The sequence below is a fragment of the Leuciscus leuciscus genome, assembly GCF_965113295.1.
Source record: "Leuciscus leuciscus genome assembly, chromosome: 5".
NCBI lineage: Eukaryota > Metazoa > Chordata > Actinopteri > Cypriniformes > Leuciscidae > Leuciscus > Leuciscus leuciscus.
In genome coordinates this window covers 15,385,086-15,403,370 of record NC_138729.1, presented here as the reverse complement: position 1 = coordinate 15,403,370, position 18,285 = coordinate 15,385,086, and the positions used below count along the sequence as shown (strand labels likewise).

Below are 18,285 nucleotides of genomic sequence, written 5' to 3'. Positions count from 1 at the left end.
CACCACTGGCTCCCAAAAAAGGCGGAGCAAGCAGTATCCACTCTTCAAAGAAAGAGAAAATTCCTCTGTTCCTGGGTCCCAAGAGGGCAAGTCTGGTGGTGTGCGACCCTGTAAAGCCTTGCACCCCTCAGCCCTCTCTTGTTCGCCAGCACGGCAGCTGGGTGCGGTTCGAGGACCCAGTCATCCGCCTTCTCACGCATCCCTGGCCGTCTTGTGGAGACAGGTAAGTGTTGCACTGCACAATCAGACCCCGCCTTCAGGCCGGGTCCCTGTCCTCCACCTCGCTGCCCCACCTCGGGTACGTCTGTGGTTCCCTGGCCCCTGGCCCGGTTTTATGGAAGCCTAAAATGCTTCCAACTGGTCCAGCCTGGCCTCAAACGGTACCTTCAGACTCGGCTTGCGATTCATTTCGCTCTGCTTCTGCCCAGGCTCAGTGATCATCATACCTAGGTGTTGAGCAGAGATGCTCCTAAACATTTGTGAGATTCATCACACCTAGGTGTTGATCAGTGCTCCTGTCCTGTGTGTGTACATCACAGTCCTACTGGCGAAGTACGCCAGCTAGCCGTTCCCTTCAGCCGATATGAAGTCTGGCTTCTGTGAGCCCGTATGTCATTATACCCTAAATGTGTGGTGGATTACGACCATCTTGGATCTGTGTCAACTGAAATGGGCCCTTTTTCGATAGCCTCCGTTCACTTGCTAAACACAGAGATGCATTTTCAAAAATGCCCCATCCCAAAGCTTGGTCTGCAGCGTTCGACCTGAAAGACATGTACTTCAGATCTCTATCCTTCCACTCCACAGGCCTCCTGTGTTCTTGCGTTCGAAGGTACGAAGTATCAGTACATGGTCCTACCCTTCGAGTGCTCCATAGCCAGTTGGGTCTTCAGGATCTCTTTTCTAGTATGGAGATAGTCTCGGTCCAGCGCATCTCTCAGATAGAGGTGTGTCAGCTCAGAGCTATTCAAGAAGTGAGCAAGGGTCCCACTGAAACTTTTTCAGAGGCTCCTGGGGCATATGGCATGTGGCATAAGCCACACGGCTTCCTACATATGAAGACCGCTTCAGCACTGGCTTCATGGCCGAGTCCTGAGGTGGCTGTGGCAGAGCGACACGCTCCATGTGATAAACACCCTGGCCTGTCGCCATACCCTCAGCCTGTAAACAGACCTTTCGCTTCTCCGGGCCAATGGCTCCTAGAATGAGTGTCCACTAATACCAGCTGAGGGGCCACGTATAAAGGGCATGCAGTAACAAAGGTCTGGGTGGCCTCCGACTGCATTGGCATCTATTGCCTCGAGTTGCTTACAGTCTCCTCGCTTCGAGACATCGCTGCTCAGCGAGCATGTACTGGTCTGAAAAGACAACATTGTGACCGTCGAAGCTACGCTCCCCTCGCATGTTGCAACTCGCCCGCCACCTCCTCGGAGTCAGAAGCTTCTAAGGTCGTTTCATTCCACTTATTACTGCTGGCCTGCTCAATCGTGCCACTGACAAGCCTCACGACAGCCTCTGGCCCAGAGAGAGTGGAGACTCCGTCCCCAGCTGGCCAGCTGTTTGGGACCACTTCGGGGCAGCACAGTTACATCTGTTGCCCCTCCGGACTCATCCCTCCAACCAGTGTTTCTTCTCCGTCTGAGTGGATATCCCTCGACACAGAAAAAAACTCTGGCCACAGCTGGCCCTGGGGCCCCCGCAGAAATCGTTCCCCAGTGAGCCTTCTTACACTACGGTGCTAAAATCAGGAAGAGATAGAGCAGGTCTTGTTAGTTGCCCCTTATTGGCCAAACCGACCTCTTCTATCGACAGCCTTCCTGACTCCTTCCTCTGAGTACATTCTCAAGGATGGGGCATAATGGCACCCGCACCAGGTTCTGGTTACTACCGCAGGAATTTTTATGCCTTAGAGACCATCACTTCTGTGAGAGCACCCTCTCAAAAAGAGGCTCGCTCACCCTTAGAAGTGGAGCCTATTTGTTGAATTGAGTCTTCTCTCCATGAGGAGATCCCAAAGGTGTTCGATCACTTCAGTGTTTCCTTCCTGCTACCGGTTGGAGTGAGGGCTGTCTCCTCCACCTCAAAATGTTGTGGCCTCTGTCTTGATGCACATCATCATGCAGTAGATAAAAATCCGTGGGAAGTACGACTTGATCACCAGGATCCTGAGGGGAGCAAGGAGAAAACCAATAACCTCCTTGCGTCCCCTCTTTACCCTCTTGGGACTTATCTCTGATGTTACTGCACTGCAGAGACCTCCCTGGAGCCCTAAAGGCAGTGAGTTAAAAATTCTGTTTTTAAAGAAACAGTTCTCCTGCTTGGTTGGTCTCTATCTAGAGGGTAGGGACTTGCCCGCATTTTCGGTCAATGAATCGTACCTGGAGTTCGGGCTGGCTAACTCTCATGACACCTGAGACCCCGGCCTGGATATGTGCCCAAGGTTCCTACCTCTCCTACGGGACCAGGTGGTGAGCCTGCAAGCCCTGCCCCGGAGGAGGCAGACCCAGCCCTGGCTTTTCTCTGTCCGTCCGCTCCAGTGCGGTTATACATGATCAGAATGCAAAGCCTAGACCTTAGACCAGCTTTGTCTGTTAGGGAAACCAGCAGAAGGGAAGGCTGTTTCCAAGCAGAAGTTGGCCCACTACATGTGGTTGCCTTCATCTTGGTGAGAAAGATTCCCAAGATGCACATGCCTACCTGAACGGTGAGCTCCTTCTAAGCGAGGATATTGCTCCCTCCTAGGCGTTGATACAGAGTGCCTCGCTGAACAGATGTTAAATAGAGTTGAGGGCTGAGTGACACCTATACACGTTTGCTAGAGAACTAGCCTATGTGTCGAACTATTGCTTCCCGTTGGCTCCCTTCACATGAAGCCAGTTTCACTGTAAGCACAGTTCGAAGTGTCGGCTTGCTGCACCATTTCCCTTCTATGGACTGGATACGTGCACAATTCTTGCTCCAGTGAATTCCCCAATTAGCCGAACCCTGTCGAGTTTCTCCAGACCCTTCAGCAACAGACGTGGCGGAACGTCCGAAGCCAGGCCTATCACTTGTATGCACTGGTGGAACCTGTGTTAGGCTGGGTCCATATTTTGTGATCCCTACGGCTATTCTTCCACCTCAGCGAAAAGCAACTAGTGCGTGCATTCACTTCCATATTTATACCCGCACCGTGGGGTATACACACCGTGGCGGAGTGTGTGATGCGAATCACGCACGCCAATTTGCATTGGCTCATTCAATAGTACTCGAAGATGACAGGCTCCCTAGCGTGATCCCATTCAGTCGACGTCGACTACGTCTCCATTCCCTCCTTCAGGGAAAGAGGGTTGCATACGCAACCGAGATGTTTCTTTGGCATAATGTGCACAAATTAATACTGAACAATGATACTAAACAGGCCCAATGTTAATTTCATGTCCACTTAAAAAAAAGCACATGATGTGTAATTAGTTTTACCGTATATACATGCTCAAGTTGTGCTCTGTCAGGATATCTGACAAACCGAGTTGACTCTCCACTGAAACAACAAATAAGTGACATATTAGTAATATAATCACTTACTGTCTCTATAAAGTGATAAAAGAAAATTCACACTTACTCATTTAAGATAACATTAACGGGAAGTTTAACTACCACGGATGTAGTAGCGTGATTATCTTGGGTTGTGTCATTGTTCTCATTCTTACTGTTATGGGAAGGAAAATTTGAGGTTAGTTCTAAAAAAGCACCCTAATTATGCAGCATCTTTTTGATTTAGGTAATTAAAGGTGAAGTGTGCAATCTTTCAATGTTAAAATACATTCTAAACTCTGCAGTGCTATAAAAACAAAACAAAAAAAACAGCAACAGTCCCACACAAATTATTGCATTAGTTGAGCCAGCATTGCTGTGTTTGTCAGACGGGGATGGGGAAAGCATTTAAAAAAAAAAAATTCTTTTCAATTAAATCTGGTGCCGCTCGTGGTGCAAATCAAGTCACCTTTATATATATAGCGCTTTATACAGTATTATTATTGTTGTCATACAGTTGTAATGATACTGGAATTTCTAATTTTGATACGACTCCCTAAAGAATATTCATATTCTGCCATATTAATATTTTTTATATTATCTCAAATTTTTTTGTCCATCCATTGACAGTCTAGGTAATCAATATTTTCAAAAAGTACTTGAATCAAGCGAATCCAGGTCTCCTGAAGAGACATGATTGTTTATAATTTAGGCTTTTATTCACATATAAACATTGATTGTCACAACCACGCCAGACTCCACCCTCACACAATCACAGCGCACTCACTCTCCTGATTACTGATCTCACACACCTGCACGTCATCAGTCCTGCAATTACCTCCAGCACTCTCACTCTCAGTCATTGTCCGGTATCGTTTGCATCAAGACGCTAACGCTGTGCTTACCTCTAGGACTCCAAAGCTGTTTACCTGTTTCCTTGTGATCTCTCCAAGTCTTCCTCGTTGTTCCTCGTCTCCAGTGTGTTCTCCTGAGTCTGCTCCATTCCTGTGTCTCCATCCGATCTCCATCTACAAGTATACGAACTGTGTCATTCTAGTTTGAATCGTCTGGATCTCTTCTCACCCACTTACCTTCACCTGCACTGCCGATCACTCATCTGGTTGTTCAAAATAAACTCACATTACCCGCATCCGTGTGTCTGTCACTTCTGTCTTGTAACGGACCACACCGACGAACACCAGCATGAGCATCCTGGATCCCTTCCAGGACCTCGCGGACGATATCCGTCAGGCACTTCCTTCTGTTCCACCAGCACCCACTACAGCATCCACTTCCGCAAACACTGTCGCCGCTTCTCACCACCGGAGTTTGCCAGTCCCACGGCCCGACCGGCGCCCTTCTCAGGATTGGCGGAGGATTGCAACGGGTTCATCCTGCAATGTTCGCTGGTCTTGGAGATGCAACCGCACTTGTATCCGAACGACCTCTCAAAGGTAGCGTTCGTTATATCACAGTTGAATGGTAAGGCCGAATCACTCTGGTCCCAGAAAAGTGACATAGTCCAGACTATCTCCAGTTTTCTAACTCACTTCAAGGAAGTTTTCGGGACGCCCACCTGGTGGGATTCATCACAACTGCACCAGTTGAGGCAAAATTCCATGACTGAATATCCGTGAGTGAATATGCCCTGCAATTCCGTACACTAGCTGCCGCTAGCGGGTGGAATGAACAAGCTCTGATCACCACTTATCGTCAGGGTTTGAACCCTCGCGTGCGGTTGCATCTCGCTGCATACGAGGATTCCATCGGGCTTGAACGCTTCATCCAACTCTCCACCCACTTCGCCACTCGTATGCAGTCGTGTCTCGAAGAACACTAAGACCAGCGACTCTCTCTTCCACCCCTCCACCGACCTGAGTCCATCAGCCCTCCAGAACCAGCCCACGAACCCATGCAGCTGGATAGCGTACGGTTGACTCGCGCTGAACGTCAGAGACGGCTGACCCAGAGTCTGTGCCTATATTGTGGTTCCTCTGAACACTTTATCTCTAGATGCCCTATTCACCCTCCTCATCCCATGGTGAGTGCTTTATTTCCTTCGATAGATAAGACCACTCACTACCATTGTGAACCTAACTGCTGCCGATGTTACTATTCCAGTCTTCGCCCTTCTCGACTCGGGGTCAGCTGGCAATTTCATGTCTGGCGCCCTCTGCTGTCAGCTCAAGCTCAAGTCTACCGCCACGCAATCCATCTATCAAGTCAACCCGATAACCGGCACACCTCTCAGCCGGAAGTGGGTGCGTCTCTGTGCTGGACGCATTCAGCTTCAAGTAGGAGCCCTACATGTGGAACAACAACATTTGCTGGTTCTGGAGGAATCCACCTCTGATGTGATTCTAGGGTGCCCATGGTTGGAGCAGCACAATCCCATCATCTCCTGGAGGTCCGGTGAAATCCTGAAGTGGGGCAACAGCTGCTTCCCGAACTGTTTTCCTGCACTTCCGGTTCTGACTACTCCTCGGTCCAGGGAGCTGTCCCTCTGCTTTACCTCCATCGAAAGTCCAGTGGAGAAACGTTTGGTGGACTGGTCCATACCCACCACCATCAAGGAACTCCAACGATTCCTCGGATTCGCCAATTTCTACTGCCTCTTCATCCTGAACTACAGCACCATCGCCAGTCCACTTACTCACCTCCTACGCCACAAGCCCAAGTCTCTGTTCTGGACACCCATTGCCACCCAAGCCTTCGAGTCTCTAGAGAAATCTTTCACCTCCGCTCCCCTCCTGGTTCATCCAGATCCAGAGAAGCCCTTCGTCGTGGAGGTCGACGCCTCGACCACAGGAGTGGTCCTTTCCCAGCAGCAGAGGATGCGCCGCCTTCTTCCGCAAACTCAACCCGCCGGAAGTCAACTACGACATAGGCTACAGGGAGCTGTTAGCCGTCAAGCTGGCTCTTGAGGAGTGGATACACTGGTAGGAGGGCGCACAACATCCATTTGTGGTATTGACGGATCACAAGAATCTACAGTACCTCAGAGACGCCAAGAGATTAAACCCACGACAGGCAAGATGGACATTGTTCTTTAACCGTTTCTGCTTTACCATCTCCTACCTCCCTGGTTCCAAAAATATTAAAGCGGACGCTCTATCCCGTCTCCATAGTCCTGAAGAGAGGACAGAAGAGCCAGAATATATCCTGCCTGAGAAACTTTTTGTAAGTCCCATCACCTGGTCTGAGGAGACCCTGCCCTCCTCCAATGTCTCCACCAACACTCCGCCGGGTTGCCCACCAGGTTTGCTCCACATCACCCGGACACGGCGCACTCCTCTCATCCACACTTCCCACACGTCCAGACCCTGGTCACACCTAGGAGTCAATTTCATAACGGACTCACCTGCTTCCGATAACTGTACCTGCATTCTAGTAATCATCGACAGATTCTCCAAGTCATGCCGTCTAATTCCCTGAAAGGACTTCCCACCGCCATACAGACTGCCGAGCTGATGTTCAACCATATTTTCAGAGTTTACGGAATTCCCGAGGACATTGTGTCAGATAGAGGGCCTCAATTCATCTCCAAGGTATGGAGGGCGTTCTTCTCGCTCCTAGGTTCGACCGTCAGCCTCTCCTCAGGTTACCATCCGCAGTCGAACGGGCAGACGGAACGGAAGATACAGGAGATTGGACGTTTCCTCCGTACCTTCTGTCACGGCCACCAAAACTCCTGGAACCAGTTCCTGGGTTGGACCGAGTACGCACAGAACTCCCTGCGGCAACCTACCACTGGACTCACTCCCTTCCAGTGCATGCTCGGTTACCAACCTCCACTGTTCCCCTGGTCTGGGGAACCATTGGATGTTCCTGCTGTCGACTACTGGTTCCGAGAGAGCGAGAGGGTTTGGGACTCTGCTCACCACCAGCTGCAACGGGCACTGCGCAGACGTAGAATGACAGCAGACCTTCGCCGCTCCGCCGCTCCTGGTGTTGAATCGTTGACGCCCACTGGCATATGGCCTTTCCAAACATAGAGTATCTTGCAAAATTTAAATCAATGTATTGTTTTATGTGAATGATTAGGTAGGATGATTTTCACATCATTTTGAAGAAAAAACTCTAGGCGACGACATCCATTAGTCAAAAGTCTTATTGACACATATTTAGTATGTGTTTTGTGGCCTTATTTCAGAGACTTTAGTTTTTAGTTTTTTCAATAACCATGCATAAACATTATTCTCTCAAAAATACAAACATGTACATACATGTTGCTCACATATTATGATAGCCCTGTTTGTGCTAAATAGAGTGTAATTACACCTTTGCCATTAATATGTTTATAAGCAACTGAAAAAAGCACAAATGTCAGGGCATGTCAGAACATCTCAAGGACCCCAAAAACACCTTAGACCCCAGAGGGTTAATAATTGTATTTTCATACTTTATTAATGATCAATTTACCATTTCTAAATTAAGTTATTGCATTATTTACAAACCGGTTATTTAGGAGTTGTCAGTGGTTCATAAGATCACTTAGAAAGTGTAAGTAAATGATTAATAAACTGCTTAAATACATATTATTATTCAGACATATAGTAATAGTTCATTAGTGTGTTAATAAATGCTTTATTAACATGTATCTCTACTGTAATTAATGGTTAATTCAGGTAGTTATAAAGCATTTAGTAGTGGTCAGTTAACTATTTTTGTGAGCTCATCTAAAGTGAGGACTATTTATGCCTTGTTAAAAGCATTTACCTAGGAGATTTAAAGGCTGTTAAATATTTTTATGTTCTGTATCACTGTGTTGTGTTTGTTTACTTTTTCTGTTTAGAAGATCAATGAGCCTTTAAATCTCCTTTGTAAATGCTTTACAAAGCATAAATAGTCCTCACTTTAGATGAGCTCAAAAAATATAGTTAAATGACCACTACTAAATGCTTTATAACTACCTGCATCTACTACATTTACTTACACTTTCTAAGTGATCTTATTAATCAATGACAACACCTAGTTTTGTAAATAATGGTAAATAATGAAACTGGTTTGTAAATAATGCTATACTTCATTTAGAAATTATAAATTGATCATTAATAAAGTATGAAAATACAATTATTAAACACATTATAGATATGCTTTAAAACCAAGAACAAAGCATTTATAGCTGTATTTACAAACTGCTTATTAATGGCTATTAATGCTTTATAAATGATGAATTAATTAGTAATGCAATTAGTATTAGAGTTTAGTAATGCTTAACTAATGATTAATAGCATGCAGTTATTATAAAGTGTTACCAATTTGGTAAATGAGAAATGTGTATGAGCATCAAAGATCAAACAGTTTCAGTGATGCTTTAATAAAATGTTTTGAAACTAATTTGTTCAATGAATGGTTCATTTGCTAACTCATGAAGATAGTCACTTTTCACCACCTACTGGCTGAACTATGCAAGTTGCACCGAAGTCTATTTAGCACTATTTAGACGGTCAGACTGTATGGAACGTGCAAACGGTGAAAAGTCCCAGATCTATTGGTGAAATACTGGTGAAATATTAGCATTCTTCTAACTTCTCTCTTTCAAACAAATTCGAGGACCAGAACTAACTTATAAAAAAAAATATATTTATTCCGTTTCACTTTATTTTGATGGTCCCTTTAACACATTATATTGACTATAAGTAAAGTTGCACCTACATGTCTACTAACTCTCATTAAAGTGTTAGTAGAGTATTAGTAGGCTGGTAGGGTTGGGGTTAGAATAAGTAGACATGTAGTTGCAAAGTCACTTATATTCAGTAGAATGTCTGTTGGAGGACCGTCACAATAAAGAGTTAGCAGATATTAAGCAGACAGTCTACTAATAGTCTAATGAGAATTAGTTGACATGTAGTTGCAAAGTTACTTATTGTCATCAGAATGTTCAAAAGGGACCATCAAAAGAAAGTGTTACCATTTATTCAATTATAGTATTATGGCAATGTTTATGCTAGGTGTTTGTGTTGTTAAGTTGAGCATATAGTTTCCACTGCAAAGAACATCTATCTCTGTGGTAATTAGGAAAACGTTGTAATAATGCTAATTCCATCCTGGGCATAGTGGGCAGAAGGCCTACCTGCTCTTCCTTTCTCATCTCCATCATCACCTTCTCTCTTTCTCTTTCTATCAGTCTCCTTATCTTGCCCTGTTTCCTTTCCTTCCCAAAGCTGAGCTTTGACTGATACATTTTCGTCTGTCAGTGAAGATAGATATTCTGATATTCTGATATAAAGATAGAAGAACTGATATTCATGTTTTATGAGTCATTTTCTTAGACAAGTGAATTTACTGAATTACCAGGAAAGCTGTTACTGAGTTTATTAAATTAATTCACACTATGAGCACATTCATTATTAATCGCATGCCTAATATAATGAAAACTAATTCGTTAATGTTTTGTCTTGTCACATTGACAATTAGGCTACGACGGTAGATGAATGATGTCAATTATAATTCTAAATGGCGAAATTAGACTGTCACGATCACAGACTACATGACCTCCCTTCTCTGGCCGCCAGAGGGCACCCTCGCCCGAATTCCCTCTCTCCCAACCAGAGACGCGAAGGGCTTCATCCAACCCTCGACATCTCCGGCATCAGCCGTTTTTTTCTTCGTCCAGAAAAAGGACGGCGGTCTTCGACCATGTATTGATTATCAGGCTCTTAATGACCGTACCATCAAGTTTCACTAACTGCTTCCCTGGTGCCCGCAGCCCTGGAACTACTCCGCACAGCAAAGTTCTACACCAAGCTTGACCTGCGCTGTGCTTACAATCTCATCCGCATTCGTGAGGGGGACGAGTGGAAAATAGCCTTCTCCACCAGCACAGGGCACTATGAATACCTGGTCATGCCATTCGGCCTGGCGAACAGTCCTGCCATCTTCCAGTCTTTCATAAATGATGTGTTCCGAGACATGCTCCTCCAAACAGTCATAATCTACATTGACGACATCTTGATTTACTCTGACACCCTGAAAGACTACGTTGTTCCGCACGTCCGAGCGGTCCTTCAAAGACTCATCCAGCACCAGTTGTACGCAAAAATTGAGAAATGTGACTTCCACCAGATGTCCACCACCTTCTTGGGATACGTCATTAGCCCTGAGGGCGTCGCCATGGACGAGGGCAAGATCAGGGCAGTTCTTGAATGTCCGCAACCCACCACTCTGAAGGAGCTACAGCGCTTCCTCGGGTTTACCCATTTCTATCGTCGCTTCATCCGGAACTTTAGTACTGTGGCAAACCCCCTTACATCTCTGGTGAGGAAAGGCACGTTGCGTCTCCCCTGGGATGAGTCGGTTACCCACACTTTCAACCAGCTAAAGCAGCGATTCACCTCTGCTACCATCCTGCATCATCCTAATCCCGAGTTGCCCTTTGTGGTGGAGGTTTACGCATCGAACATGGGTCTCGGTGCTATCCTGTCCCAACGGCAGGGGTCCCCACCCAAACTATACCCCTGTGCGTTCTACTCCAGGAAGCTCAATGCCACAGAGAGAAACTATGACGTGGGAGATCGTGAGCTTCTGGCTATGAAGGCCGCCTTCGAGGAGTGGCAGCACTGGTTGGAGGGAGCTGCACACCCCTTCACTGTACACACCGATCACAAGAACCTGGAATACCTCCGCACCGCCAAGAGGTTGAACCCCAGGCAAGCTCGCTAGTCCCTTTTCTTTACTCGTTTTCAATTGACGGTCACCTATCGTCCCGGGTCTAGCAACCCAAAAGCCGACGCCCTGTCCCGACAGTACGACCCTGAACCGACCTCCCATGCTCCCGAGACTGTCCTGGGTCCCAACCTCATCATTGGTCCCATCCAGTGGGATATTGAGACCGAACTCGAACAGGCCAACGCTCAGACGGAAATTCCCTCGGCATGTCCGCCCCACAGAGTCTTTGTCCCCAAAGTGCTCCGCAAACAGGTCCTGGAGCACGTTCATGCTCTCCCCAGCTCTGGGCATCCAGGAGTCATGGCCACTATCCAGCTCCTCCAGAACCGCTACTGGTGGCCAACAGTGGCCCGGGACACCACTAGGTTCCATCGATTTCATTACTGACTTACCCACCACCGATGGCCACACCACCATCCTCACTGTCTTGGACCGATTCTCCAAGGCCTGTCGCCTTATCCCGCAAGCCAAACTTCCCACCGCTCTGCAAACGGCGTAACACCTTTGCAACCTGGTGTTCAGGTTTTATGGCCTACCTGAAGATATTGTCTCTAACAGAGGACCCCAATTCACCTCACGAGTCTGGTCAGCCTTCTTCAAGACACTTCAAGTCAACATAAGCCTCACGTCTGGATATCATCCCCAATCCAACGGGCAAGTCGAACGCTTAAACCAGGAAATAATCAGGTTCCTCCGGTCCTACTGTCATCGCCATCAAGAGGATTGGAGTCGATACTTGTTCTGGGCTGTTTACGGCCAAAATTCCATTCAAAAACACTCCACGGGCTTGACCCCCTTCCAGTGTATCCTAGGCTTCCAACCACCCCTGTTCCCGTGGTCCGGCGAACCCATAAATGTTCCCGCTGTGGACGACTGCGAGGAAACATGGAACCTGGCCCACACACACCTCTAACGTGCAGTCCGCCGCTACAAGAGACAGGCTGACCGTCGCCGCCGACCCGATCCAGAATAGCCAGAGGGCGCCCTCGCCCGAATACTGACTTTCCGATACGAACTCCAATTCCCATGATACAGCATTCCTGGACTGATCCCGCATCCACCTGCAATCAGTGATCACACACGCACCTGCATCTCGTTCCCTACCCACATAAAAAAACACTCACATTGCAACCAGTTGAAAGTCTTGTTTTATTGCTGTGATCAATTCTGAGCGTTTCTCCCGTGTTTTGCCTGCCTGTGTTTGACCCATTCTGTACTGATCTTCTCGTTGCCTGCTGCCTGCCCATTGACCCACTGCCTTGTATCTGGATTCTGTCTCTCTTTCTGCCAGCCTCTGAACCCTTGCCTGTTTTCCACTACGCTTGTGCCTGCTCTGCCCTATTAACCTTGCCCGTGCCTGACCTTTGCCTGTCGACCATTCTCCTAAATAAAACTTGTTGCAAAATGGACCTGACTGATTCTGATGATTCGAAACAAGACAAACGTTTATTCGTTTGCATCCCTGATTATTTCTGTCGGTCATTTAACATTTATATCATAAAACAGCTGTCAAATATTAAATGTTGAGTTGTTTAGCTACTTACATCTTACATAACCGTTAACTGAAGCATCACACTGTGGAATTTGCACTCAGCGGCAGTCAACGTCTGTGAATATAAACCTGGCCTACTTTGATTTGATTGGTTATCTCAAATATTTTGACATTAACGAGCGCTGTTAGACTGCTGAGGCAGGCAGGTAGCTCTGATGAGGTCGGTTATCTTGGTGTTTTGCAATATCCTTGCAGCACCAAGGTAGAATTAATATTAGGCAATTATTTCACAACTTTTATTATATACACCTCAGTATTTTTATAGTGTTACACATCCACTTTCTTTCTCAACTTACATAACCGACTGTGTTTATGTGAATACGCGCCAAGACGGCCATTTTCACATAATATTTTGTGTATTACCAAATACACGGCTTATGTCAGCTTGTTGCGTTTAAGAGGTTGTTGCGTTTTTTGGTTTTTTTTTGATACCCGCAAGCTGTTTGAGAGTTGGTTTTATGTGTGAGCGCTTTGGGTGGGAGCACAAAACCTGCGGCAATGAGTAAAATGATATGCATACCTGCAATCCAGGACCGAAATTCAGGGCTGGTAACAGTGAATGTCCACTACAGCAGCAATATATATATATATATATATATATATATATATATATATATATATATATATATATACACACACTGAACAAAATTATAATGGGTTGGATGGGGTCTGAAAACCAGTCAGTATCTGGTGTGACCACCATTTGCCTCACGCAGTGCAACACATCTCCTTCGCATTGAGTTGATCAGGTTGTTGATTGTGGCCTTTGGAATGCTGGTCCACTCCTCTTCAATGGCTGTGCAAAGTTGCTGGATATTGGCAGGACCTGGAACACGCTGTCGTATACGCCGATCCAGAGCATCCCAAACATGCTCAATGGGTGACATGTCCGGTGAGTATGCTGGCCATGCAAAAACTGGGATGTTTTCAGTTTCCAGGAATTGTGTACAGATCCTTGCAACATGGAGCCGTGCATTATCATGCTGAAACATGAGGTGATGGTCGTGGATGAATGGCACAACAATGGGCCTCAGGATCTCGTCACGGTATCTCTGGGCATTCAAAATGCCATCAATAAAATGCACCTGTGTTCGTTGTCCATACCATAACCCCACCACCACCATGGGCCACTCAATCCACAACGTTGACATCAAACTTCTCACCCACACGGCGCCATACACGCTGTCTGCCATCTGCCCTGTACAGTGAAAACCGGGATTCATCCATGAAGAGAACACCTCTCCAAAGTGCCAGACGCCATCGAATGTGAGCATTTGCCAACTCAAGTCAGTTACGATGACGAACTGCAGTCAGGTCGAGACCCCGATGAGGATGACGAGCATGCAGGTGAGCTTCCCTGAGACAGAATCTGACAGTTTGAGCGGAAATTCTTTGGTTATGCAAACCGATTGTTGCTAGCAGCTGTCCGGGTGGCTGTTCTGAGACGACTTTGGAGGTGAAGATGCTGGATGTGGAGGTCCTGGGCTGGTGTGGTGTGGTGGAGATGGCTAATGGTAGAAAAATGAACATTCAATTCACAGGCAATCGCTCTGGTGGACAATACTGCAGTCAGCGTGCCAATAGCACGCTCCCTCACAACTTGCGACATCTTATTCACGCTTATTACAAAAGCTTTGGATTTGGATAAATGCTGTTCTTTTGAACTTTATATTCATCATAGCATCATGAAATAAATATGAAAATAACTGTTTTCAACATTGATAATAATGATAAATGTTTCTTGAGCATCAAATCATCATATTAGAATGATTTCTAAAGGATCATGTGACACTGAAGACTGGAGTAATGATGCTGAAAATTCAGCTTTGATTACAGGAATAAATTACACTTTACTGTATATTCACATAGAAAACAGCCGTTTTAAATTGGAATAATATTTCACAATATTACTGTTTTTGTTGGTGAGCAGAAGATACTTCTTTTAAAAACATTAAAAATCATACTGACCCCAAACTTTTGAACGGTAATGTGTGTATATATATATATATATATATATGCATATGCAATAACTACATGGTATTGATGTCCCTCTGAAATGTTAAGCACACCCTTAGCACCCCCAAGAAAAAAATCTTGGAGCCGCCATTGTTAAACACAGACACACCCCAAACAGAGGAATTTTAGCATTTGAGTTTTGCCACTGTAGTGGATATTCACCGTAACAGCAATACTATTCAACCAGAGTGAATGAGACGAGCGAGTGAGAGGAAGTTGCCGTGCTGTCAAGCAGCTCTAAAAAAGACAACAGTGTCATTATTCAGCTCTAGTCAGCTCAGTGTTGATTCAGTTCTTCAATACCTGTAAGAAACAACACACAGCCCAGTGTAGAAAGAACACGTTTCACCTTTAAGCATCAGTTATAGTTTCTGACCTTGTGACTGATGCATTGACAACCAGACGCTCATTTACAGCAAAGGGTGTAGACATCGTGAATGACATCATTAGTGTGGTCTTAGAAAGAAAAAAACAAAAAAAACAAACACAGGATATAAGCTTATTAAACTACAGTTTACTGACATTTATGCATCAACAAGCTGCACCTAAACAATATAATAATTGAATAATGCTTTTTGATTATTGGGAAATGATTCATTTAAATTCGATTTTTTGCTTTTCTGAAGAAAATGTGAATGATGTTTTCCTGTGCAAAACTCAATGCAACAAAATATGCGGGGGATTGTTAGAGGCAAAGATGTGGTTGCTACAATGGTCTAGATGGTTGCTAAGGTGTTTTGTCGAAAAAAGTGCAAAAATTTTACCTTTTGGAACTACAACAGCTTGTCTCTGGGGCAATACCCTCAAAGTGACATCTTTGTACCTCATTTACCCCTAAATGTTCATAGTAGTATGTGCAATATTAAGGTACATATTACTACTGTAAGGTACTAAAACACACCTTTATGGGTAAATTATGTAGGAAGCACATGTTGCGCCATTCCAGGTGCCTCATTGTAATCTGATGGTGGGGCATTCAGGACAGGTGTCAACACTGAATCGGCTCATGGCCCGATTTTTCTGACCAGGCATTTACGAGAATGTGCGCAGGTGGTGCACAGCTTGTTGTGAATGTCAGATGGCGAATCCACCGGCCACTCCAAAAGCGCCAGAGCTTTATGTCCTAAATGAGGCTTGGGAGGACGGACCTTCAGATAGTAAAAAGAAAATTCAGTATATCCTGGACCTCCGAGCAAAACTCCACACCTTGGGACAGCTATCTATGGAAAATTTGCAGCAGGCCCAGGACAAACAGAGCTGGTTATATAACAGGGGCACCAGACTGCGTGAATTTGCACAGGGAGATAAAGTTCTTGTAATATTCCCTTTGTCTAGCTCTAAATTCACAGCTCACTGATGTGGCCAGGTTTCAAACGGAATTTGCAGACATGTTCTCGCCCCTGCCTGGTCGAACAAACCTTATTCAGCACCATATCGATTACCTGAACATAAGAAAAAGATAGTTCAGGATGAATTAAAGGCCATGTTAGAGATGGGGGTAATAAAAGAGTCCCACAGAAACTGGCCGAACTAGTTTTAGTACCAAAAACGGATGGCTCAGTCAGGTTCTGTGTGGACTATCGCAAATTTAAGGATGCATCGAAATTCAATGCATATCCAATACCGCGCATTGAGGGATTGCTTTATCGGTTAGGTGCAGCTCGTTTTTATTCAACGCTGGATTTACCAAAAGGTAGATATTATATTGGTAGATCCCCTTAGATCCCCTTTCAGCCTTCACCACACCATTTGGATTACATCAATTTGTGACCCTTCCTTTCAGGTTGTTTGGGGCAGCGGCGACGTTCCAGCGTCTCATGGACAGAATCCTCCGGCCGCATTCAGAATATGCCGCTTGATATCATCATTCATTTATAGTAATGATTGGCATCGGCATATTAAACATCAGAGGGCTGTCCTGAGAACGCTGAGAGCAACCGGGCTAACAGCCAACCCGAAGAAGTGTGCAATTGGGCGTGTATAGGTAAGGTATCTGTGCTTCCAATTGAGTCATGGCCAGGTGCGTCCCAAAATTAATTAGACAGCAGCGATTGTAGCCTGCCTAAGACCCAAGACCAAAAAGGAGGTGTGGCAGTTCCTGGGGCTGGCGGGATATTACAGGTGGTTTGTGTATAATAATTCGGACCTAACCTCACTAAAAAGGAAGGGCCAGACCTTGTCCAGTGGACGGAGTGGTGCCAACAGGCTTTCTCTCACGTGAAGGCTGCTTTGTGTGGCAGACCGCTTTTACACTCTCCTGACTTCATTCTCCCCTTCTTTTTACAGACATGCGCTAGACTGGGGGCAGTCCTGTCCCAGGAGGTGGAGTGAGAGGAGCGGCCGGTGCTGTATCTCAGTCGCAAACGCCCCGGAGAAGAGAGACGGGGTGCAGCACAATTGAGAAGGAATGTTTAGCTATCCATTGGGCCGTTCTCACCCTGCTGTATTATATCCTGGGATGGGAAATCATTCTCTGTTTGGACCACACACCTCTGCAGTAGCTCCACCACATAAAAGATACCAACGTGTATCTGGTATTACAGCCCTTTGAATTCAAGGTGGTCCAAAGGTCCAACGGATACCTCCAGATACCAACTGGGGCACAGATGGCTGTGGTGGACTTCCTCTCCAGAAAGGGGGTGTGCGGCAAGGGAGGCGTGCTTCAGCTGAGTCTTCAATAGTGAAGTGAGTCAGGAGACAAGCGGAGACTTGTAAGTGGGTCAAGTGCAAAGCAACTAACACCTGTGTCTGATTGCAGTGATTGCCATGGAGAGAATAAAGGCCGACAGCTTGATAGGCCACAGGGAGAGACCGGTGGACTCAGGAATGCACACACTTGTGCGCTTGAAAGCGGAACTTCTGAAGAAAGTGATTTATTGTAAGGAAGAGCAAGTTGCACTGTTGTTTTTGGATTCTGTTTGATTACGCACTAGTGCAGTGTTAATAAAGAGGACCAGAGTCCACCTTAAGCAGACCCTGACTTCTCATTTCAAAGACCTTTTACAATGAGCAACAGTAATAGTAATGCTTTAATTAGCATGACCCAGTAATTTATAAATAAACATAGTAAGAGGTGAATTTATGATGGCTTAAATGTTGAGGAAACTTGTCTGGTGGTTTACCAACCTTTGCTCTCTGGCGGAATACTGTTGCACCAAGCTTGCATGCTGTGGAAGTGACGCTTGAGTGCTCTGTGTGATTGGACTCACACCACACCTGTAAACCAGACTACATGACAAAGAACAACATTTTTATTATGTCACTGGAACTTTATTTCTATTGCATGTTACCAGAACAGGCTCCAGCATCCCCACAACCATATATTGGACAAGCGATTCAGAGAATGGATGAATGGATATTACAAGATCAGATTGGAATAGAGTAATTTCAATATATCGAAAAAGACAACCGGTAAAACCTGCCAGTGAAACCAGAGGCTCTAAGAGATCCCAGCAATAAACATTTTACTTAAAGGTGAAGTATGTAGTTTCTGCAACACTAGTGGCACCTAGCAGAATTTTTTGTGTGATTAG

General features: G+C 45.7%; 2 protein-coding genes and 1 long non-coding RNA gene across 14 annotated transcripts in view; 2 read left to right on the top strand and 1 right to left on the bottom strand.

Moving 5' to 3' along the window:
* Window positions 1-18,285, bottom strand: part of LOC309499883 (integrin alpha-X-like) — a 298,717-nt gene that overhangs the window by 21,140 nt on the left and 259,292 nt on the right. For 9 of the 10 annotated variants that reach the window (XM_082171374.1, XM_082171377.1, XM_082171370.1 and 6 more), the window contains 4 exons: window positions 17,879-17,980; window positions 15,129-15,208; window positions 3,602-3,688; window positions 3,460-3,520 (listed from right to left, as the gene is read on the bottom strand). In XM_082171374.1, the coding sequence (XP_082027500.1) occupies window positions 3,460-3,520; window positions 3,602-3,688; window positions 15,129-15,208; window positions 17,879-17,980 (330 nt within the window). The other variant, XM_082171371.1, reaches the window with a different exon arrangement.
* The window catches only part of LOC309499980, a 735,980-nt gene that overhangs the window by 558,893 nt on the left and 158,802 nt on the right, over window positions 1-18,285 (top strand). The window lies entirely within an intron of this gene.
* On the top strand, window positions 5,423-6,437 carry LOC309499949 (uncharacterized protein; the record flags this gene model as incomplete). Its single annotated transcript, XM_082171510.1, has 2 exons — window positions 5,423-5,554; window positions 5,635-6,437. Exons 1-2 carry the CDS (start codon window positions 5,527-5,529, stop codon window positions 6,435-6,437), a joined length of 831 nt encoding a protein of 276 aa, XP_082027636.1. The 5' UTR covers window positions 5,423-5,526.